The 24,887-nt window shown below is 49.4% G+C and overlaps 2 protein-coding genes across 2 annotated transcripts in view; both read right to left on the reverse strand.

The window, feature by feature from the left end:
* Positions 1 to 2,350: 2,350 nt before the first annotated feature.
* The window catches only part of LOC142827805 (olfactory receptor 52E2-like), a 195,999-nt gene continuing 173,462 nt past the window's right edge, over positions 2,351 to 24,887 (reverse strand). Inside the window, exon 3 of the mRNA XM_075923718.1 lies at positions 2,351 to 3,437. Within this exon, the coding sequence (XP_075779833.1) occupies positions 2,372 to 3,319 (948 nt within the window). The 5' untranslated portion in view covers positions 3,320 to 3,437 and the 3' untranslated portion in view covers positions 2,351 to 2,371. The remainder of the gene's footprint in view (positions 3,438 to 24,887) is intronic.
* Positions 12,875 to 13,822, reverse strand: LOC102460637 (olfactory receptor 52E2-like). The gene has a single exon (XM_006112436.1). It carries the CDS (start codon positions 13,820 to 13,822, stop codon positions 12,875 to 12,877), a length of 948 nt encoding a protein of 315 aa, XP_006112498.1.

Raw genomic sequence — 24,887 nt, forward strand, 5'->3', positions numbered from 1 at the left:
TAACTGTGCCCTTAGTTGGGTATGTGGTCAGCCAATAACAATACAGGTAGGAATTTCAAACTGGGACAAAGGAATCTTCAACTTTCCCTCCTTTCTCTGAAAAGCAGAGCGATTATTTCCAAGACTGTAGGAGATGGGATGCCCCTCTATCCCGAAGAACAGACGTCTTACTATGTGTAAGGAGGGCAAAGTTTAGATAATCCATCAAGATCTGTTGCTTTCCTAGTTTGGGAATTTTTAATTAATATCTGAGCTGGTGAAGTATTAGTCTTTATTGTAACTAAGGGTATGTCTACACTACCCTCTTAGTTCGAACTAGGAGGGTAATGTAGGCATACCGCACTTGCAAATGAAGCCCGGGATTTGAATTTCCCGGGCTTCATTTGCATAAGCGGAGCGCCGCCATTTTTAAAACCCTGCTCGTTCGAACCCCGTGCAGCGCGGCTACACGGGGCACGAACTAGGTAGTTCGAACTAGGCTTCTACGAGGAGTAACGATAGTTCAAACTAGGAAGCCTAGTTCGAACTACCTAGTTCGTGCCCCGTGTAGCTGCGCTGCATGGGGTTCTATCGAGCAGGGTTTTAAAAATGGCGGCTCCCCGCTTATGCAAATGAAGCCCGGGAAAATCAAATCCCGGGCTTCATTTGCAAGTGCGGTATGCCTACATTACCCCGCTAGTTCAAACTAGCGGGGTAGTGTAGACATACCCTAAGTTTTAACCCAGGGAGATCCCTGAGAATCTTTATCAATTGGTGGCTCTTCCCTTCTTGCCACTTTACTATGCTTGCAACTATAGTTTTGTTTAGATAATAAAAGTTTATTTTCTCTTTTAAAATTAATCAGTACCAGTTGATTGCTGTGTCCTTGATGGTCTGTCTATGGGTTGCCTCTGTTTTTCCAGCTCCAAACAAAGTGGAGGTTGGGGTAGGGGAGAGTTTGACCTGAGAGAGCGGGTTTCTCAAGTGATCACTTTCCTGGTTTTCTTGGAATTACTTGGGTGATGGCAGCGGTTTTCCCAAAATCCGGGTATTGGGATTGTTGGGGAAGTTTTTGTACCAAAGCCTGTAGAGACAAGGTTTTGGGGTGCTCTTGCGGGCCCCTACTTCTGAATTTTCATGCTAGAGTGTAGAACAGACTTGACGCAGAAACACAAAAAGGGAAGAGAGTGTCTAGAAAGGAACCCTGTTGAAAGGGATCGAGGGGTCCTAGAGGACCACAAGCTAAATACTAGTCAAGAGTGTCACACTGTTGAAAAAACAAAAAGCAAATATCTTTCTGGGATTCAGTAAAGGAGGTGTTGTGAGCTAAACAGACAAGTTCTTCCTTTTCTTTACTCTGCATTCAATTGTCCCCAGCGATAATATTCTGTCCAGTTCTGGGCACTACATTTTGGGAAAGGTGCGGGCAGACCGGACAGGGTGCGGAGTGGAGCACCATGCTGGGTACAAGGTGAAGAAGGAGCTGTGGAGTCTCTAGGACTGGGGGCCACCCTTCCCACTTCACTGCTCGGCTGGGGACAGGGGGACAAAGCCATGCAGAGCTGTGGGAGTTATTCTACTTTCTCCTGGTTGCTGTCACTGCTCCCTGGAAATCACTCTTTCTGTAGCTCAGAAATCTATTAAATACCCGTCACCTCGCACACGGTGTTGGTATCAGTGCAAAGGGGTCATTCTCAGCTCAGGAACATTAGTTGGTGAACACGCACTTTCCTTTCTAGCCGCCGGGCGTTGGGCATCAGATCCACACTGGATGGGACCAGGGCAGGGCAGCTCTGTGGGCATTAGCTGGGGAGCTAGGGGTGTTTGGGCTGTAGCCACTCCACTGGGGGCTCAAGCAATGGTTGTCCGAGCATCCATGAACACTGCTGGGTGCGGGGCCTGCCTGTGGATGTTGGGGTGAGGCAGACTGGGGGGCTTTGCCACTTGCAATTCACAGCCCAGGAGGGAACACAGCTATGGGAGGCAGAGGACTCAGCTTTGTTTCAGATCCAGTTGCCATCCTGGGGAGCAGGGGCGAACCTGTAACCGAGGTGATCCAATGAGTGATGGGAGAGGAGATGAGCAAGGAGGAGGGAAGGACACTTGGAAGAGGCACAAACCTGCCCGGAGGCCAAATGAAGGTGCGAGGCGGAGTTGGGGCCTTTCAGAAGGAGATGGGGTCATTGTCAGGGCCTTGGGTGTCCAGTTACAATTTAGAAATCCAACAATTTAATGAGTCGCACACAAATCGAGTCCCAAATATGTTACACTTAGAAAGAAATATCAGGAAAGGATTAATTCATATTTGACTAGCCAGTGAGTCATTCAGGCAAGCAAGCCCAGCACCAGCCATCACGGCACGGAGCTCGATCTGAGAGCCAGGAGAAAACATTTAGGTCCCTTTCAGAGTAAGAAGCCGGAGCAGCCTGTCCCGGATCTGTTTGGTCCTCACCCCGTAGATGATAGGATTTATCATGGGCGGCACCAGGAGGTAAATGTTAGTAACAAGAATGTAGACATGCAGGGGTATATTGAGGCCAAAGCGGGTAGCAAGGGAGCCAAAGAGATTTGGAGTGTAAAAGGCTAAGATGACACACAGGTGGGAAGTGCAGGTCCCAAAAGTCTTGAGCCGGGCGTCCTTTGTGGGGAGTTTGAAGATGGCCCTGAGAATCAGAATATAGGACACAGCAATAAGAAACATATCCAGAAGATTCCCACAGAATAACACAAAGAGTCCATAGAAACGATTGACTCGGATGTCGGCGCAGGCCAGATTTACCACATCCATGTGCTCACAGTGCGTGTAGGGGATGACATTGGTTCTGCAATATGGCCACTGCCTCGCCAGTAAGGGATAGGGCAGTACAAATATGGCACCTCTCAGCACCATGGCCAGGCCGATCTTGGCCACCAGGGGGTTATTCAGAATGGTGGAATGTCTCAGGGGATGGCAGATGGCCACGTAGCGATCCAAACCCATGGCCACCAATATCCCAGAACCAATCACGGAGAAGGAATGAACGAAGTACAGCTGGGCGAGGCAGGCACTGAACTCTATCTCCCTGGAATTGAACCAGAAATTGCTCAGCATTGTAGGTAAGGTAGCGGTAGACAGGACCAGATCGGTGACGGCCAGCATGCAGAGGAAATAGTACATGGGCTCATGGAGGCTTGGCTCTGTCTTCACAATGAACAGGATGGTGACGTTCCCCAATATGGTTATGACGTACATGGCACAGAAGGGGATGGAGATCCAGACATGGGCCCACTCCAGACCAGGAATGCCCAGCAGGATGAAGGTGGAGGGGTTGGTGAACTCAGATGTGTTGGAATCTGCCATGGAGCAGGGAGGAAGGTGTCCAACTCTGAGGCAGAACGGTGTTTATTGCATGTGCCGTACGTTCCCCTGACGTCCTGTGTGAGCCCAGGATCTGCAGCAATGCTCGCAGTACTAGCCTCTGAAAGGAAAGAGAACATTTGTAAGAGGTGCAGTACCACGGAGGGGGACTATTTTCATGGGGAAGCAGATCGGTTGCTCTTCACACCCTGAGAAATGACGTTTTCATGATTCAGAGAAATGAATTGTAAACAAATGACCCTACAACTGGCAAGTCCCTAATTTCTTGCTCATTCATAGCAATGGCAGAAAGTAAAGTCCATGTTTGGATGCCTGAGGAAAGGGATGGAGAATCAGCCGGCGGGACATCTGCTCAGTTCTGCTGACCTCGTCTCTATGGAGGATGCAGCAGATAGAAAGGAGCGTTCCGAGACAAATCGTGGGAATGGGGGAGGCTGCTGTGTGCGCCGAGACTACAGAGTCTGTGAGGAAACAATAAGTAGGAAGATGATGGAGGAGAGGAAAGTAAAGAATACAATCGAGTGCATTCCAGTGGGCAAAGAGAGAAGAGATCTCAACCCATAAATTAAATAGAAAAAAATAATATTTTTAAGGAATCTCAAAGGAAAATTATCTTCATAATTACAATTGTCTACTGCTAAAAATACAAGAAGTTAAATAAAGCACGTACTTTTTCCCTTTATTTTTAATGTACATTTTCGTTTTTAATGTACATTTGTATTTTATTTTTAAAAAATCCTTAATCAATTTAAAGACCCAAGTAATGTTGAGTAAATGTCCCGGTTAAGTATATTCAATAAAAGAAATGCTAGAACATTTTAGTGCAAGTCCTGGAGTGAGAAAGGAATCTTGCTAATGTTGCAGAAAAAGTAGATGTGTTCAGGACATCATGTTCAAGCTGTATAAGGTATCCATACTGTATATGGTGAGGAAATGTTTCTGGGTCCATTAGCAGTGAAGGAGAGTGTTAAACACAGTCCACAGTGGGACCGTCGGGTTGGGAGCACCAGAGTTTGGAACTGAATGATCGACCACACAGCTCATTCAGAATCTGATGTGCTCAATCAGGCCTCAGGAGAGCCAAAAGAAGCAAATAAAAAAGGCAAATGGGGGACAGTTTTCTTTTTTAACATAAACTACTAAACGGAAAGGCAAAGTTTGAACAAAGCTCTGACAAGGTTAAGACACAAAGGAAAACGTGTCATGGGACTTATTAAATTATAAGTGTTGGGAAGGAATAACCAGTCGCACACGAACAAAATGGGAAATAACGATTTGGGAAGGAGCCCTGTTGAAAGGGATCTAGGGGGTCCTAGTGAATCACAAAATCATGATGAAAAACAGCGTAACACAGTCAAACAAACAGAATTCCTAAAAGAAGAGCAGACCAGGTATCTATTGCCACTTCAAATTTCTGCATCGTATCCCATTGGTTCTTCTGGCCCCTTGCCAACACCTGAGTTTAACCCCTTAGATCCCAGGTGCTGGCCAGCCTCCTCCTGTCCATCACAGAGGGCAGTTTTCTTTTAAACATAAATTACTAAAAGGAAAGGCAAAGTTTGAACAAAGCTTTGACAAGGTTAGGAAGCAGCGGAAGCCCTGCTATGGCGCTCAGTCCAATCTACGTGTTAGGAAGGAAAACACAATTGCACACATGCAAAATGGGCAAAACAGTCTAAGGAGGAGCCCTGTGGCAATGGATCTGAATGGGCCCCAGATACATACGAGTGAACAGTGACACACAGTAGGAAAAAAAAATCTGATTCTAGGAGGCTGTAACGGGAGTGTGGAAATAAAGACACAAGTGTAATTCTTCTTCTCCGCCCTGCACTGAATAGTTCTCAAGGGGAATACCGTGTCCAGTTCTGGGCACCACGTTTTGGGAAAGCTGTGGGCAGTCAGGACAGGGTGCGGAGTGGAGCACCACGCTGGGTACAAGGTGAGGGAAGAGCTGTGGGGAGCAGGGTCTGCAAGCGAGGGGGCCGCCCTCCCCACCGCTCCCCTGGGCAGGGCACAGGGACAGAGCCACACAGAGCTGTGGGAGTGGTGCCTGGGGATGGTCGGTGTCAGCAAAATGTCTCCCAGCCACGGTCCCATTCTCCTCAGCAGCTGTGTGTGGCCGGGGGCTGCAGGTTGCCCAACACCAGCCTGGAACTGCTCGGCCCCTGTGAGAGCAGGAACGGGACTCAAGGGACTCTCATGGTCCCTGCCAGGACTGGGAGTTTATGTTTCTATGGTAACAAAATATTCTGATGTACTCAAATGCGGAGCTGTCCAATGGGAACGCAGGGCTCTGTGGTGGGCAGGAAAGCGTGTTGAGTGCCGGCCTGAGCCCTAGATGAGGGCACCGTGAAATGGATCAATGGGACCCTGGACGGGATTCAGAGTTTAGCCGGGTTCACCGGGAGCTCCCAGTGCCGGGCTGTGGCCAAGGGACGCTGGGATTCCTGGTCGTGTGAACAGGAGAGCTGTGAGCTGGCGCAGGGGCAGGGTTTCCCCCTTGCACACGGCATCGGTGAAAGCGACTGGGTGAGATCGCGGGACCCGAACTGGCAGCGGGGGAGGAAAAGAGCCGCACAGATGGGGGGAGGCTGCGTCAAATCCCATCCAGAGAGAGACCCAAACCCTCATCTCATTATCGTATCAAACTAGGCTCAGGCAGAGACTGGGCTGGGGTGGAACCACCGGGAATGTCGGGCTCTGGGATCTCACCGAGATGAGAAGCGCCAGGCCCAGAGGCTGGAGGCTGAAGCCAGATGAATTCCAGCTGGAAATCCGGGCTAACGGCTGAGCCCTGAGTGTGATTCACCCTGCGGAGAGACTGCGAGGGGAAGGGCTGGATTCTCCAACTCCCAGTGTTGGCAGAGCCAGGCCGGAGCCTGTTCTGGGCGTTGGCTTGAGGGCTTGTGGGCACTGAAAGCATCACAGCTGCATGGCCATGGCACTTCACTGGAGATCATGGGAACACTGGTCTTGCCTCTGCTGAAAAGTGGGTTCAATGGTTGCAGGGCAGAGCCCTGGCACCTCCACACTTCCCAGTAGGCTAATGGCAGGAAAAAGCTCCTACAACAAGCCAGATCCCTGCCATGCCGGAGGGGGAGGGGACAGCGTCTGTGCAGGGACATGCAGCTGCCTCCTCAGCTCTTTCCTCACCTCTGATTCCAAGGGGAGTTTTATTTCAGCACGGCCTGAACCAAAATCTGGCCACAGCCTCAGGACTGGGCCTCGGATTGTGCAACTGCTAAATCCTTTCCTCCTGAAGGACCCCTGGGACACTGAAATGCAGCCACCTCTGGGCTGGAGCACATCACTGGGGGAGGTGTAGGTGGGACATTAGAAAAAATGAGTTCCTGAGAAGAGTGGTGAAGCCCTGGGATGGGTTCCTCAGGGTGGGGTCCTGGCTTGACAAAGCCCTGGCTGCAATGATTTAGTCTGGGCTGGTGAAGCGTTGAACATGTAGTTGGAGTCTAGGCCTCCTGAGGTCTCAGCAAATGGTAAGAGAGTATGAGTCTATGGGGGAGGGGGGTGCGCACAGAAAAGAAGGAGGTTTTGGCCAGAGATACAGGAGCAAACTTACCTCTGTGGCTATGACCCAGGGGTGTTTAATGGCTCTGCAGAGAACATGGTTCACTCTGCATTGATCATGCCTACGTAGGCCTGGGTTTGTGGAGCAGGGGAGCTCATCAGAGATGGGATCTGTGAATTCAGAGTCCAAAGAGTCTTCCCTAGATCTTGCCCCTCCCCCCCAGACAGCTGCATCCTGTACCTCTCTCAGCCCAGCATCTGCAGCAGTGAACCACACTGAGAGCCTGCACAGGGCTGTGCACTGTTCATATAGCTCTGTGCCATCCCAGGGGGGTTCGCTCAGCCTCTGGGGGAGAAGCGGCATCTGGATGTAACCAGCCTGGAGACTGGGCTATTCATCCAGCTTCAGGCACAAACAGCAATTAAAGGACCTTCCCCAGGGAGAGGAGAACTCTGGGCTCTGGGCTGAGCCACAGACGAACTGGCTGCTCCATGTTTACTTTAAAATGCTATTTGGTTAGTAAGAAAGTTCGGCACCAGGCCTAGGTCTGCACAGAATGTGGCACCTGTGAGCGCCCAGGGTGGGGGGTGGGCAGGAGACAGAGCCACGTGGAGAAGGTGGCTACGGGCAGGCACAGGCACTTTCTGCAGGCCCACGGGGTTGTCACACAGGGGAAGAGCGCAGCGACTCTCCTCAGTCACTCTCCTCACACTGGGCAGCCCCTTCCTGCAGGGCCGTGGAAGCGCCTAGCACAGGGAAGTCCCTCTGAACACACCCTCGTGTGGCACGACGCACGGAGCCACAGGGAGAGGTGGCCTGTCCGTGCTCGTGGAGAGAGTGACAGTCACAGCCAGAGCCCTGAGGGACCCGCCGCAAACACAATCAAAGTCTGATGCCGATGCCCTACAAGAGAGAGGGGCAAACTAGGCTAGGGAATGAGCCACACGTCACCACTGAGAACAGCCTCTCTCCAGCCCCTTTGGAACCCCCCTTCAGGGAGTTGCAGGCCGCTCTCAGATCCCCCCTCACTCTTCTCTTCTGCAGAGTAAGCAGCCCCAAACCACTCAGCCCTTCCTCGTAGGCCATGTACTCCAGCCCCAAATCATTTTGGTTTCTCTGTTCTAGACCCTAAGGATGTGTCTAGACTTCAGGGTTTTGTCGACAAAAGTTGACTTTTGTCGACAAAACTATACCTGCGTCTACACTACCGCTGAGTTCTGTCGACATAACGTTGACAGAACTCAGCAGTTTTGTCAATGGCTGTAAACCTCATTCTACGAGGAATAACATCTTTTGTCGACAGAGTTCTGTCAACAGAAGATATTATTGCATCTACACTGTCCTTTGTGTCTACATTGGCATGTCAACAAAGTGGCTTGCTTTGTCGACAGAACTGGATGTAGTCTAGACAATCTTTATTGACAGAAGCTTTGTTGACAGTATCTGTCGACAAAACTTCTGTCGACAAAAGCCTGTAGTCTAGACGTACCCTAAAGGAGCACTCAGGGTATGCCTACACTACAACATTAATTCTAAATAACAGCAGTTATTTTGAATTAACTTTAATAGCATTTACACAGGCAAACAGCTATTTCAAAATAAATTTGAAATAGTGGAGCCCTTATGTCGAATTTGGTAAACCTCATTCTACAAGGAGTAACACCCAATTTGAAATAGCTATTTCGAATGAAGTGCTGTATAGACACTTAATTTGAAATAGGGGGCCTCCAGCCCTTCCCAGGGAGCCCTGGTGGCACATCTGGGCACAACCAGGAAAACTGACTCTCCCCTCCCCGAAGCTGGGAGACAATAAAGGGGTAGACCCTGGCCACAGTGCCTGTGCCAGCTCCAAGCCTACCAGCCCAGAGCCAGCTGTGGCCACCAGGGTCCCTGACCCAGTGGCCCCAAAACATGAGCCAGCAAGACACTGGCAGGCAGCCCTCCACTGTTCTCCAGGACCCTGCCAGGGGCTGGAGAAGGTGGGCGCCTTCCTGGTCCATGGACCTTATTCAGGTTTGGGGGGGATGCCCCCAACGTCCATGATCTCTGCACTAGACAGAGGAATGCGGTTGTCTGTAGGGTAAATTGAGGCAGTCCATGGTATCTTGCTGAGAACTGACAAACTCAAATCTGAAAGTATCAGACCAAGCCTGAGAGTCAAACACTTCTACAGTTACTGTGAACCTGGTTCCCCTGGCAACTATATTCCAAAAGAGCCTCACTTTGCAAAGGCCGGTACCAAAGAACCAAACAACCGCACAGGATTGCTTTTCATTGTCTGCTTTGTTCCTAGAAAATAAGCTTGGATCCCAAAGATCGCGCCAAGGCAATACCACCCCCTCAGGACACGCATTATATTTCTGGCCGACAAAATGACCATCAACATGTCTTTGTTTATGTTGGCTCATTTAGCTTGGTAGGAATAACTATTTGTATTAGTAAAAACGTGTTTAATTGGCAATGGGCGGAGATACTGTGTAACTGTCGTAGACCATTGGCTTATGTGCATATCTCACTTCCGCTGCTAGACCTATCAAATCACTTCTCCTCCACCCATCTGCGACCTATATAATCTAATGTATGTTTTGGTTTAGTTCATGCTCACCAGGTTAACTCCTGATGGGTACTCCACCAGCTGTGTGAACCAATAAATCCTCTGCTTGTTTTCACCTGCACCCAGTGTGTCCAGAAATTATTCCCTACACTGCCTATGGAAGGATAGCTGCCAAAGGCCACATGCAAACCCGGGAGCAGGTTAGCATGAAAGTCATGTTGGTCCGGCGAGACCCCCAACCCTGAGCCCTGAGCTTCCTCTCCCTCTTCTTCCCCTTGCTTCCCCTTTCCAGATCTCTTCTCCCAGGTTTCCCCCTCCCCTCTTCAACCCTCTCTTTTCCCCTCTTCCACCTCCCTTTTCCAGTCTCCTCAGAGGTTCATCCCTCCCCCCCAGTTTTGTTCAATAAACCCAGTTTCTATTTTTGAACATACGTGTCTTTTATTTGACATCGGGAAGAACATAAAGGAGGAATGGGACACGAGTCCCCGGTGGGGAGGACTAGAGAGGCTCTGAGGGCTTCTCGGGGTGGACGCTTTCCCTCAGGGCCTCCTGGATCCTGACAGCCCCCTGATGGACCCCCGGATGGCAGCCTGCGGCAGGTGCAGTGGCAGCTCTGGCTCCATGTGGCTGAGTGCTGTGGTGGCCCCAGTGCGGACACTCAGGGCATGCCAAGACAGGACTGCTAGGTAGGCAAGCAAGCGGGGAACCCTGAGAACTGTCTGTCCAGGGTGTGGGTAGGGTTCCTTTAAGCACGGAGCTCAGTAAGCCTCAGGCAGCAGCCCCACACACTAAGTCCTAACCTGATGCCCTGCCAGCACTAGTTCCGGCCAGCCTTAACTTTGGTTCAGGGTCCACACAGTGTGGACATGCTATTTTGAAATAGCAAAATGCTAATTCAAAATAGTTTTTGTGTATAGATGCGTTAATTCGAAATAGTGCTGTAGTGTAGACATATCCTCAGAGATGATAAAATCATTGTGGAGATGCAAAATGAATTCTTTGTTTCAGTCTTCACGGCTCAGAACATTAAGGAGATTCCCAAACCTGAGTCATTTTTTTTAGGTGACAAATCTGAGGAATTATCCCGGATTGAGGTGTCTTTCAAAGAGCTTTCAGGACAAATTGATAACTGAACTGTTACAAGTCACTGCGACCAGATGGCATTCACCCATGGGTTCTGCAAGAACTCAAATGGGATATTTTGGAACTATGAACTCTGTTTTGTAACCTCTCCTTTAAATCAGCTTCCATACATAATGACTGGAAGATAGCTATGGTGATGCTAATATTTTAAAAGGGCTCTAGAGGTTATCCTAGCAATTACAAACCAGTAAGTCTAATGTCAGTACCGGGCAAATTAGATGAAATGATAGTAAACAGTAAAATTGTAAGACACACGGATGAATATAATTGTTGGGGGAAATCAACATGGCATCTTTAAAGGTAAATCCTGCCCTAGTAATCTGCTAGAGTTCTTTGAAGGGGTCAGCAAAGACATGGACAAGGGGTATCTAGTGGAAATAGAGTACGTAGATTTCCAGAAAGCCTTTGACAAGATCCCTTACCAAAGGCTCTTTCATAAAGTAAGTTGTCATGGGATAAGAGGGAAGGTCCTTTCATGGATTTAGAATTGGTTAAAAGACAAGCAGCAAGTGTAAGAATAAATGGCCAGTTTGTGAGTGGAGAGAGGGAACTAGTGGTGTCCCCCAAGGGTCTGTTCTGGGACCCATCCTATTCAAATTATTTATACATGGTCTAGAGAAAGGAGTAAACAGTGAGGTGGCAAAATGTTTACATGATCCGAAACTGCTCAATATAGTTAAGACCAAAGCAGACTGTGAAGACCTTAAAAAAGATCCCACCAAACTGAGTAATTGCGCAACAAAATGGGAAATGAAATGTAATGTTGATAAATGTAACGCACATTGGAAAAATACTCCCAAGTATACATACAGTATGATGAGGACTAATTTAGCTACAACCACTCAAGAGCGAGATCTCCGAGTCTTTGTGAATAGTTCTATGAAAACATCCACTCGGTGTGCAGCAGCAGTCAAAAAAGAAAACAGAATGTTAGCAGTCATTAAAAAGAGATAGAGAATACGACAGAGAGAATATCTTAGTGCCTCTATATGAACCCACTGTACACTCACATCTTGAATATTGCATACAGATGTGGTTGCCTCATCTCAAACATGAGAGATTGTCTTTGGAAAAGGTTCAGAAAAGAGCAACAAAAATGATGAGATGTTTGGAACGGATTCCATATGAAGAGAGATTAAAAAGACTTGGACTTTTCAGCTTAGAAAAGAGGAGACTAAGGGGCTGTGTCTAGACTGCAACCCTTTTCCGTAAAAGGGATGCAAATTAGATACATCGCAATTGCAAATGAAGCGGGGATTTAAATCCCCCCCCCGCTTCATTTGCATAAAAATGGCTGCCACTTTTTTCCGGCTTGGAGCTTTGCTGGAAAAAAGCTCCAGTCTAAACGCGGATCTTTCGGAAAATAAAGCCTTTTCCGAAAGATCCCTTATTCCTCTTAAAATAAGGAATAAGGGATCTTTCGGAAAAGGATTAATTTTCCGAAAGACCCCCGTCTAGACTGGCGCTTTTTTCCGGGAAAGCTCCGAGCCGGAAAAAAGTGGCAGCCATTTTTATGCAAATGAAGCGGGGGGGATTTAAATCCCCGCTTCATTTGCAATTGTGATGTATCTAATTTGCATCCCTTTTACGGAAAAGGGATGCAGTCTAGACACAGCCAGGGGTATGTGATAGAGGAGTAGAAAACCATGACCGGTGTGGAAAATGTGAATAAGGAAAAGTTATTTATTTATTTCCACAATATAAGAACTAGGGGACACCAAATGAACAAGAGCAGAACACCCATTTTCCTTTGTAGCAGTGGGGATCTGGGTAAAAAATTCATACTGGCCTAGTTTTGAGTGGGGCGAACCAGTGCAGCTCTGGGGTCCTCTGCTGGGAAGTTGGAGGACAGGCTTTAATTTCACAACTCGGGGGCGAGAACCCACCTATGAGAGGAAGAGGAATCAGCTCTGTCTGAGCTCCAGATTCCATCTTGAGAGGGGGAGGGGGAACCCATCACAGAGGTGATCCAATGAGTGATGGGAAAGAAGATGAGCAAGCAGGAGGGAAGGACACTTGGAAGAGGAATAAACCTGCCCAGAGCCCAAAGGAAGGGGTGGGGCAGGGATGGGGCCCTTGGGAAAGAGGTGGGGTCGGTGTCAAGGCCTTGGGTGTACAGTAACAACGTAGAAACCCAACAATTTAATGAGTCGCACACAGATCGATTCCCCAATATTTTACACTTAGAAAGAAATATCAGGAAAGGATTGAATTGATCTTTGACTAGCCAGTGAGTCATGCAGGAAAGCAAGTCCAGCACCAGCCTTCTTGACATGGCACTCTGCCAGAGAGCCAAGACACCAAGAGAAAAGGTTTAGGTTCCTTTCGGCATAACAAGCCGGAGCAGCCTGTCCCGGATCTGTTTGGTCCTTACTCCATAGATGATGGGGTTTAGCATGGGTGGCACCAGGAGGTAAATGTTGGCAATCAGAATGTAGAAATGCAGGGGTATATTGAAGCCAAAGCGAGTCGTGAGGGAGGAAAAGAGATTTGGAGTGTAAAATGTTAAGATGACACAGAGGTGAGAAATGCAGGTCCCAAAAGTCTTGAGCCGGGCTTCCTTTGTAGGGAGGCGGAAGATGGCCCTGAGAATAAGAATGTAGGACACAGCAATAAAGAGCAAATCCAGACCAACCCTACAGAATAGCACAAAGAGGCCGTAGTAACTACTGACACGGACGTCGGCGCAGGCCAGCTTCACCACATCCATGTGCTCACAGTGCGTGTAGGCAATGACGTTGGTTCTACAATATGGCCAGTGTCTTGCCAGGAAGGGATACGGCAGTGCAAGCAGGACACCTCGCAGCAAAACGGCCAGGCCGATCTTGGCCATCATGGAGTTATTTAGGATGGTGGAATGTCTCAGGGGATGGCAGATGGCCACGTAGCGATCAAAAGCCATGGACACACAGATTCCAGACTCAATCAGTGCGAAGGAATGAACGAAAAACAGCTGGGTGAGGCAGGCACTGAACTCAATCTCCCTGGAATTGAACCAGAAATTGCTCAATATTTTGGGTAAAGTAGCCGTGGACAGGACCAGGTCGGTGATGGCCAGCATGCAGAGGAAATAGTACATGGGCTCATGGAGGCTTGGCTCTGTCTTCACGATGAATAGGATGGTGACATTCGCCAAGATGGTTATGACGTACATGAAGCAGAAGGGGATGGCGATCCAGACATGGGCCCACTCCAGGCCAGGAATACCCAGCAGGATGAAGGTGGAGGGGTTGGTGAACTGGGTTGTGTTGGAATCTGCCATGGAGCAGGGAGGAAGGTGTCCAACTCTGAGGCAGAATGGTGTTTATTGCGTGTGCCGTACGTTCTCCTGATGTCCTACGTATGCCCAGGATCTACAGCAATGGTTGCAGTACTAGCGTCTGAAAGGGTAGAGAATGTTTGTATGAGGTGCGCTGCGCACTGAGGGAGATTATTTTTGTGGTGAACCAAATTGGTTACTCTTCACACCCTGAGAAATGACATTTTCATTATTCAGAGAAGTGGGGGGGAGGCAGTTTTCTTTTAAACATGAACTCTAAAAGGAAAGGCAAAGTTTGAAAAGAGCTTTGACAACCTTAGGACACAATGGAAAACCTGTCCTGGGACTAATGAAATTATAAGTGTTGGGAAGGAGAAATTAGTCGCTCGCAAACAAAATGGGAAATAATGGTATGGGAAGGAGCCCTGTTGAAAGGTTTCTAGTGTGTCCTAGTGGATCACAAGAACAGTCTGGATAAACAGTGTAACACAGTCGGACAAAAAGAATTCCTAAAGGAAGAGGACACCAGGTATCTATCTCCAATTCAAATTTCAGCACCGTATCCCATTGGTTCTTCCAGTCCGCTGCCAACACCCTTGCCAGCGCCCGGAGTTTAATCCCTCAGGGTATGTCTACACTACCCCGCTAGTTCGAACTAGTGGGGTAATGTAGGCATACCGAACTTGCAAATGAAGCCCAGGATTTGAATTTCCCGGGCTTTATTTGCATAAGCGGGGAGCCGCCATTTTTAAAACCCCGCTGGTTCGAACCCCGTGCAGCGAGGCTACACGGGGCACGAACTAGGTAGTTCAAACTAGGCTTCCTAGTTCGAACTACCGTTACTCCTCATTTCACGAGGCGTAACGGTAGTTCAAACTAGGAAGCCTAGTTCGAACTACCTAGTTCGTGCCCCATGTAGCCTCGCTGCACAAGGTTTGAACCAGCGGGGTTTTAAAAATGGCGGCTCCCCGCTTATGCAAATAAAGCCCGGGAAATTCAAATCCCGGGCTTCATTTGCAAGTGTGGTATGCCTACATTACCCTCCTAGTTCGAACTAGGAGGGTAGTGTAGACATACCCTAAGTCACTGGGTGCTGGCCAGCCTACTCCTGTCCATCACAGGGCAATTTTCTTATAAACATAATTCAGAATTCTAATGAAGGTTATAAGGGAGAAAAGCAAAAGAGAAGAGTTGGTAGTTTTTCAAAGGGACATTATTAAGAGCCCGAAAGCAAGCTATTCCACTGTGTTGGAAAGATAGAAAATACAGCAAAAGACTGCGTTGGCTTAACCACGAGATCTTTCATGATCTAAAAATAAAAAGGAGTGATATTAAAATGGAAACCAGGACAAATGACAATGGGTGAATATAGGCAAACAACACTGGAATGCAGGGGCAAGGTTAGAAAGACAAAGGCACAAAATGAGCTCAAACTAGCTACAGGAATACAGGGAAACAAGAAGACTTTCTACAGAAGCGAAAGGAAGACCAAGGACAGGGTAGGCCCACGACCAGTTCTAGTGTTCTATGATTCTATAAACTACTAAAAGGAAAGGGAATGTTTGAACAAAGCTCTGACAAGGTTCGGAAGCAGCGGAAGCCCTGCTATGGCGCTCAGTCCAATCTACGAAGGAAAACACAATTGTACACATGCAAAATGGTCAAAACAGTCGGAGGAGGAGCCCTGTGGCAATGGATTACGCTGTCAAAATGGACCCCAGATAAATAGGAGTAAACACTGTCACAAGGTTGAAAAAAAAAAGCAAATCTGATTCTGGGATGCTGCAAGGGGATGTTTTACACAACACAGACAAGTTCTTCTTCTTCTCTGCTCTGCATTCAATTGCCCCCAGCTATAACATTCTGTCCAGTTCTGGGCACCACATTTTGGGAAAGCTGTGGGCAGACTGGACAGGGTGTGGAGTGGAGCACCACGCTGGGTACAAGGTGAGGAAAGAGCTGTGGGAAGCAGGGTCTGCAGGCGAGGGGGCCTCCCTCCCCACCGCTCTCCTGGGCTGGGCACACGGGGAAAGAGCCACGCAGAGCTATGGGAGCGATGCCTACGGATGGTCGTTGTCAGCAAAATGTCTCCCAGCCACGGTCCCATTCTCCTCAGCAGCTGTGTGTGGCCGGGGGCTGCAGGTTGCCCAACACTGGCCAGGAACTGCTCAACCCTGTGTGAGGAAAGGGGCTTAAGGGTCTTCCACGGTCCTTGCCAGGCCTAGGAGTCTATGTTTCTATATTTCTATGGTAACAAAATATTCTGATGTACTCGAATGTGGAGCTGTCCAATGGGAACGCAGGGCTCTGCGGTGGGCAGGAAAGTGTGTTGAGTGCCGGCCTGAGCCCTAGATGAGGGCACCGTGAAATGGATCAAAGGGACCCTGGACGGGATTCAGAGTTTAGCCGGGTTCACCGGGAGCTCCCAGTGCCGGGCTGTGGCCAAGGGACGCTGGGATTCCTGGTCGTGTGAACAGCAGAGCTGTGAGCTGGCGCAGGGGCAGGGTTTCCCCCTTGCACACGGCATCGGTGAAAGCGACTGGGTGAGATCGCGGGACCCGAACTGGCAGCGGGGGAGGAAAAGAGCCGCACAGATGGGGGGAGGCTGCGTCAAATCCCATCCAGAGAGAGACCCAAACCCTCATCTCATTATCGCATCAAACGAGGCTCAGGCAGAGACTGGGCTGGGGCGGAACCACCGGGAATGTCGGGCGCTGGGATCTCACCGAGATGAGAAGCGCCAGGCCCAGAGGCTGGAGGCTGAAACCAGACGAATTCCAGCTGGAAATCCGGGCTAACGGCTGAGCCCTGAGCGTGATTCACCCTTCAGAGAAACTAGGAGCGGAGGGCCGGATTCTCTAACTCCTAGTGCTGGCTAAGTCAGGCCGAAGGCTGTTCTGGGCTTTGCCTTGAGGGCTTGTGGGCACTGAAAGCATCACAGCAGCATGGCCATGGCACTTCATTGGGGTCATTGGTTGCAGTGCGGAGCCCTGGCACCTCCTCGCTTTCCATCAGGCTAACGACAATAAAGAGCCCCCAGGACCAGCCAGAGCCCTGACATGCCAGAGGGGGAGGGGACAGCATCTGCTAAGTCCTTTCCTCCTGAAGGACCCCTGAGACACTGAAATGCAGCCACCTCTGGGCTGGAGCACATCACTGGGGGCAGGTCTAGGTGGGACATTAGGAAAAACGATTTCCCTAGAAAAGTGGTGAAGCAGTGGGGTGGGTTCCTTATGGTGGGATCCTGGCTTCACAAACCCCGACTGCAATGATTTAGTCCGGGCTGGTCAAGCTTTGAACAGGTGGTTGGAGTGGACGCCTCCCTAGAATTGTGTGAGTCTATGGGGGTGGGGGGCGTGCACAGAAAAGGGGGGTTTGGCCAGAGATACAGGAGCAAACTTACCTCTGTGGCAGTGACCCAGGGATGTTTAATGGCTCTGCAGCGCACGTGGTTCACTCTGCATTGATCATGCCTACGTAGGTCTGGGTTTGTGGTGCAGGGGAGCTCATCAGTGATGGGATCTGTGAATTCAGATACCAAAGAGTCTTCCCTGGACCACGCCCGCCCCCAGACAGCTGCATCCTGCACCTCTCTCAGCCCCCAGCATCTGCGGAAGCATCCCGTGCTGAGAGATGGCACAGGGCAAAGCTCCGTTTATAAAACAGCTCTAGGCCATCCCAGGGTTGTTCACTTACTCCTAGGGGAGAAAGCAACAGCTAGAGGTAACTAGCCTGGAGACTGGGCTATGTCTCTAGCTTGCGGCTCAAACAGCAATTAAAGGACCTTCCCCAAGGAGAAGAGAACTCTGGGCTGAGCCACAGAGCAATTGGCTGCTCCGTGTTTACTTTAGAATGATGTTTGGTTAGTGAGAAAGTTTGGCACCAGGCCTAGGTCTGCACAGAATGTGGCACCTGTGAGCGCCCAAGGTGGGGGAGTGGGCAGGAGACAGAGCAACGTGGAGAAAAGTGGCTACGGGATGGCACAGGCACTTTCTTCAGGCCCACGGTACTATTTATTAGTTCCCATAATAGAAGAGCTAGAGGACACCAAATGAAATTAATGGGGAGCAGGTTTAAAACTAATAAGTGAAAGTTCTTCACACAGCGTGTAGTCAACCTGTGGAACTCCTTGCCAGAGGAGGCTGCGAAGGCTAGGACTTTAACAGAGTTTAAAGAGAAACTAGATTTCATGGAGGTTAAGTCAATAAAAGGCTGTTAGCCAGGGTATAGAATTGGTGTCCCTGGCCTCAGTTTGGATGGCAGGAGACAAATCGCTTGATCATTGTCTTCGGTCCACCCCCTCCTTTGTATGAAAAGCAGAGCACTGTCTTCCAAGACTGTAGGAGATGGGAGGCCCATCTCTCCCCAAGATCAGTCTTCTTACTATGTGTAAGGAGGGCAAAGTTTAGCTAGTCCATCAGGATCTGTAGCTTTCCCAGTTTGTGAATTTGGAACTAATGTCTGAGCTGGTGAAGTGTTGGTGTTTCTTTGTAACTAGGTTTTAACCCAGGGGAACCCCTGAGAATCTTTATCAATTGGTGGCTCTTCCCATCTAGCCACTTTACTATGCTTCCAACTGTAGTTTTGTTTTGATAATAAAAGTTTCTTTTCCATTTTTTAAATTAACTGGTACTAGTTGATTGTTGTGTCCTGGAAGGTCTGTCTGTGGGTCACCTGTTTTTCCCAACTCCAAGCAAAAATGAGGGTGGGGCAGGGAAGAGTTCTACCTGAAGGATGTGGTTTCCCAAGTTATCTCTTCCTTGGTATTACTTGGGTGGTAGCAGCGGATTTCCCAAAATCTGGGTATTAGGATTTTGGGGGACGTTTCGGTATCAAAGCCTGTAAAGAAAACAGTTTAGAGTGCACTTGTGGGCCTCTACTTCTGCATTTTCATGCCAGAGTGCAGAACAGACTTGACAAATACACAGAAAAAGGGAAGCGACTGTCTAGAAAGGAGCCCTCTTAAAGGGCTAGTGGACCACAAGCCAAATACGAGTCAACAGTGTCACACAGTTGAAAAAACAAACAGCAAATATCCTTCCGGGATTCCTAAAAGGGGTGTTGTGAGCAAGACAGTCAAGTTCTTCTTCTCTGCTCTGCACTCAGTTGTCCCCAGCTGTAATATTCTGTCCAGTTCTGGGCATCCCATTTTGGGAAAGCTGCGGGCAGACTGGACAGGGTGTGGAGTGGAGCACCACACTGTGTAAAAGGTGAGGAAAGAGCTGTGGGGAGCAGGGTCTGCAGGCGAGGGGGCCGCCCTCCCCACCGCTCTCCTGGGCAGGGCACAGGGGGACAGAGCCACGCAGAGCTGTGGGAGCGGTGCCTGTGGATGGTCGGTGTCAGCAAAATGTCTCCCAGCCACGGTCCCATTCTCCTCAGCAGCTGTGTGTGGCCGGGGACTGCAGACTGTCCAGCACAGGCCCGGGAATACTCAGCCATGTGTGAGGGCAGGGGATGGAGCTCGAGGGCTTCCAAGGATCATGACAGGCCTGGGATTCTCTGTTGTTCTATATTTCTATAGTAAAAGGGATGAGGGCCCCATGTCCTTCAGCAAAAGGAGCCTGGACTAGGCAACCGCCTCGTGGGGAGCTCCCAGTGCCCAGCTCTATCCAAGGGATGCTGGGATTCCTGGTCGTGTGCACAGCAGAGCTGTGAGCTGGCGCAGGGGCAGGGTTCCCCCTTGCACACGGCATCGGTGAAAGCGACTGGGTGAGATCCCGGGATCCAAACTGGGAGCGGGGGAGGAAAAGAGCCGCACAGATGGGGGGAGGCTGCGTCAAATCCCATCCAAAGAGAGACCCAGAAACCCTCATCTAATTATCGTATCAAACGAGGCTCAGGCAGAGACTGGGCTGGGGCGGAACCACCGGGAATGTCGGGCGCTGGGATCTCACCGAGATGAGAAGCGCCAGGCCCAGAGGCTGGAGGCTGAAGCCAGACGAATTCCAGCTGGAAATCCGGGCTAACGGCTGAGCCCTGATTGTGATTCACCCTTCGGAGAGACTGAGAGGGGAAGGGCTGGATTCTCCAACTCTCAGTGCTGGCAGAGCTGGGCTGGGGGCTGTTCTGGGCATTGGCTGAGGGCTTGTGAGCACTTAATGCATTGAAGCGTCACAGCCTTACAGCTGCACTGGGAACCCTGGGCTTGCCTCTGCTGACAAGGGGGTTCAGTGGTTGTAGTGCGGAGCCCTGGTCCTCGTTTCCCAGTAGGATAACGGCAGGAAAGAGCCCCCACAACCAGCCAGAGTTCTGACATGCTGAAGGAGAAGGGGACAGTGTCTGTGCAGGGAAGTGGGTTCCAGCCCATGAAAGCTGATAACCTAATAAATGTATTTATCTTTAAGGTTCACAGGACTCCCTGCTGTTTTATAAGCAACACATTCAGATTAGAGGCGATTTGACAAGAAATAAAGCACAGATGCCATCTCGCGTCTATAAATTCGACAGGATTTGAAACAAAGAGTGTCTAACAAAAAGTTCACCAATCTTCCATGGAAACTTTTCAAAGACACCACAATAGAGGCCCAACTTAAATGTATACCCCAAATTTAAAAACACAGAAAGAAAACCAAAAAAGTGCTACTGTGGCTTAACAACCAAATAAAAGATGCAGCGAGAGATAAAATGACATTATTTAAAAAGTGGAAGTTAATCCTAGTTAGGAAAATAGAAAGGACCATAAACACTATCAAATTTAGTGTAGAACTATAATAAGAAAAGCCAAAGAGGAGTTTGAAGAGCAGCTAGCCAAAAACTTGATAGCAAAATGTTTTTTAAGTACTTCAGAAGCAGGATGAAGGCCAAACAACCAGCGGGGCTCTTGGATGCTCGAGATGCTAAAGGAGCCGTCAGAGATGATAAAGTCATTGTGAAGAAACTAAATGAATTCTTGGCTTCAGTCTTCAAAGCTGAGGATATCGGGGAGCTTCCCAAACCTGAGCCATTCTCTTTAGATGACGAATCTGAGGAATTGTCCCGGACTGAAGTATCATTAGAGGAGGTTTGGGGACAAATCGGTCAACTTAACAGTAGCAAGTCACTGAGACCAGATGGCATTCACCCAAGAACTCAAATTGGAAATTTTGGAACTATTAACTGTGGCTTGTAACCTATCCTTTAAATAAGCTTCCATACCTAATGACTAGAAAATAGCTAACATTATGCCAACTTTTTAAAAGTTCTCTAGAGGTGATCCTGGCAATTACAATTTCATTCTTCACTATAGTTTCAAATATTTTGCCTGGTACTGAGGTTAGACTTACCCATCTGTAAGACACATGGATGAACATAATTTGTTGGGGAAAGTCAACATGGTTTCTGTAAAGGAAAATCCTTACTACTCTGTTAGAGTTCTTTGAGGGGGTGAACAAACACGTGGACGAGATGGATCCACTGTATATAGAGTCCTTAGATTTCCACAAAGCCTTTGACAAGGTTCCTCACCAAAGGCCCGTAAGTAAAGTAAGTTGTCATGGGATAAGAGAGACGGTCCTTTCACAGATTGATAATTGGTTAAAAGACAGGAAACAAAGGGTAGGGATAAATAGTCAGTTTTCTGAGTGGAGAGAGGTAACTAGTGGGGTCCCCCAAGGGTCTGTTCTGGGATCCATCCTATTCAATTTATTTACAAATGATCTCGGGTAAACAGTGAGGTGGCAATATTTGCAGATGATCCCAAACTGCTCCAGAGAGTTAAGACCAAAGCAGACTGTGAAGAGCTTTGGAATGATCTCAGCAAACAAAGTGACTGAGCAAGAAAATGGCAAATAGTATCAGAGGGGAAGTCGTGTTAGTCTGGATCGGCAAAAGCGACAAGGAGTCCTGTGGCTCCTTATAGACTACCAGGGCTACATCTAGACTGGCATGATTTTCCGCAAATACTTCTAACGGAAAAGTTTTTCCTTTAAAAGCATTTGCGGAGAAGAGTGTCTAGATTGGCATGGACTGCCCATAACAGTTGTAACTGTTCCAGTCTATAATCATTCAGAGGGGAATTTCCTATGTTAGGTGTCTGCTGCTTTCTGAATTGTTTTCCAGGTGCATCTGCACAGGACCCTTCACTCACAATAAAATACGAATTTATGCCAAAATTCAAAATAACGTGTTATTTTGAGAAATCCCTTAACCCATGTGGAACGTGGGCTTCCAGAATGCTAAATTACATGCTCGTTATTTCAGAAAATAGGCGGGCAGTGTAGACGTACCCTCTGACCTAACAGTTCAGCCAGCTTCTCCAATGAAGCTAGAAGAGCATGGGCCTTGGCCCCGTTATTCTGAAGAGGGGCTCTTCCTCCTCCAAGCTCTGCAGTGGGAAAGAGAGAAGTACCCAGCCCTTCTAACAGCCAAAGAGGATCGCCAACATACGAGAGGAGGAGGGGAGATCAGGGCATTAGCACACAGCTGGCAAAGTGAGATTTGCCTGAGCAAACAAGGGCCCAGGGCCCCGGAGGTCGGCCTTGTATTGTCCGGCTGTTTGCACCTTCCATCCTGAAGGCTCCTCTGGGCCACAGAAATGCAGCCATGTCGGTGCTGCAGGGCATTAGCTAGAGGTGAGTAACGGTGCACAGAAAAAAGGGCCATTTTGGCTCGAGATACTAGAAAAAACTCACTCTAAGGATAGGGTCCCTGGGATGTTCACCGGCTGTGTAGAATGGCAAGAACCCCAGATTTCCTGTGTATTTTCTCATGCTCCTGTTGCAGTGAATGTGGGGAACAGGGGTATGTCTACACTACAATGTTAGTTCGAACTAACGGACGTTAGTTCGAACTAACATTCCTAGGCGCTACACTAGCACTCCGCTAGTTCGAATTTAAATCGAACTAGCGGAGCGCTTAGTTCAAACTAGGAAAACCTCATTTTACAGGGATTAAGCCTAGTTCGAACTTACTTGTTCGAATTAAGGGGTGTGTAGCCCCTTAATTCGAACTAGTGGGAGGCTAGCCCTCCCCAGCTTTCCCTGGTGGCCACTCTGGCCAACACCAGGGAAACTCGTCTGCCCCCCTCCCGGCCCCAGAGCCCTTAAAGGGGCACGGGCTGGCTACGGTGCCCGTGCCAGGTGCAAGCCTGCCAGCACCCAGCCAGCAGACCCTGCACCTGGCATGGCTCGAGCCAGCCACTCAATGTCCCCCAGTCCACCCCCCTTAACGGGACCAGGCTGGCGGCTCCCGGGAGCTTGCCCGGGACCACAAGAGGTGGGCACCTTCCTTGGCTAGTGCGGACATCGTGGACCTCGTCCACGATCTCCACACTAGGCACAGGAAAGTGGCCGGCTAGGGCAGGAGAGCTGCCAGCCTGGCCACCCAGGAGCAGGTTGGCATGAAAATCAAGGGGGTCCACTGAGACCTCCGACCCTGAGCCCTGAGCTTACAATGGCCGTCCTGGGTCAGACCAAAGGTCCATCTAGCCCAGTAGCCTGTCTGCCAACAGCGGCCAACCCTAGGGACCTTGGAGGGGATGGACCGAAGACAGTGACCAAGCCATTTGTCTCGTGACATCCCTCTCCAGCCTTCCACAAACCTTGGGCAGGGACACCACTCCTACCCCCTGGCTAAGACTACTCCATGGACCCAACCTCCATGACTTGATCTCACTTCCCTTTAAACTCTGTTCTAGTTGTAGCCTTCACAGCCTCCTGCAGCAAGGAGTTCCACAAGTTAACTATTTGCTTTGTGAAGAACAACTTTCTCTTACTAGTTTGAAGCCTGCTACCCATTCCTTTCCTTTGGTGTCCTCTAGTCCTTCTTTATGGGAACTCATGAAGAACTTTTCTGAATGCACCCTCTCCACCCAACCCCTGCTTTTAGAGACCTCTATCCTGTCCCCGCTCCATCTCCTCTTTTCTAAGCTGAACAGTCCCAGTCTCTGTAGCCTCTCTTCATCTGGGACCTGTTCCCAACCCCTGATCATGTTAGTTGCCCTCCCCTCTCCCAGCCTTTCTCTTCCCCTCTCCCACCTCCTTTTCCCAGTCTCTCCCAGTTTTGTTCAATAAAGACAGAGTCAATATTGGAAGAAACGTTATCTTTATTTTGTACATCAATAAGAAGTGGGGCTAGGGAAGGGTAAGTGGAAGGAGGTGAGGGAGGAATGGGGTATGAGCCCCCGATGGGGAGGACTGAGTTGGCTCTGCGGGCTTCTGGGGGTGGAAGCTCTCCTGCAGCCCCCCAAATGCCCCCTCTCCCCAGATGGCAGCCTGCGGCAAGTGCAGCCGGTCTGATGGCTGAGTGCTGTGATGTGCCCAGTGTGGGCACTCCGGGCACTCCAAGCCAGGACTGGTTTTCTAGCGGGGCACCCCTGAGAACTGTCTGTCCGGGGTGGGGGTCGGGTCCCTTTAAGCGCAGCTCTCGGCTAGCCTGAGACAGCATCTCCACGCTCTAAGTCCTCCTCTGATGCCCTGCCGGCACTGCTTCCGGCCATCCTTAAGCCCGGTTCAGGGTCCACTTAATGTGGACATGCTAGTTCGAATTAGCAAATCGCTAATTCGAACTAGTTTTTAGTTCTAGACGCGTTAGTTCGAATTAGCTTAGTTTGAATTAACTAATTAGAACTAAGTTAGTTCGAACTAACTCTGTAGTGTAGACGTACCCCCGGTGAGCTCTTCAGCAAGAGTTGGTACCTGTGAGTGCTGAGAGTGACATGGGTAGCTACCATCGCACTGGGCATCTTCTTTCATATGTATCTTCCCTGGGAACCCCCCTCAGGCAGCCGAGTCCCGCACCTCTCTCAGCCCAGCATCTGCAGCAGTGTCCCACACCGAGAGATGACACAAGGCTGTGTGCTGGTGATAACACAATTCTGGGCCATCCCAGGGGAGTTCAGTCAGCATCTGGGGGAGAAGCAGCATCTGGATGTAACCAGGCAGGAGTCTGGCCTGTCTGGGCCTCTGTGCTAATTATCCAGTGTTAGGAGTAAACAATGTTTTAGGAGCCTTCCCAAAGGCAGAGGAGAAGTTTTGGGCTCTGAATTGAGTCATGGAGGAATTGGCTGCTCTGTGAGCATATTTTATAATTGTAGTTGATGAGGAAAAAGAGCTGGAGAGAATGCCAAGCTGTCTGTAGGGACCGATGCCCT

The sequence above is a fragment of the Pelodiscus sinensis genome, chromosome 1, assembly GCF_049634645.1.
Source record: "Pelodiscus sinensis isolate JC-2024 chromosome 1, ASM4963464v1, whole genome shotgun sequence".
In the NCBI taxonomy this organism is placed as follows: Eukaryota; Metazoa; Chordata; order Testudines; family Trionychidae; genus Pelodiscus; species Pelodiscus sinensis.

Coding starts and splice junctions, on each gene's coding strand:
- LOC102460637 (XM_006112436.1), bottom strand. CDS start 13,822: ATGGCAGATTCCAACACAACCCAGTTCACCAACCCCTCCACCTTCATC.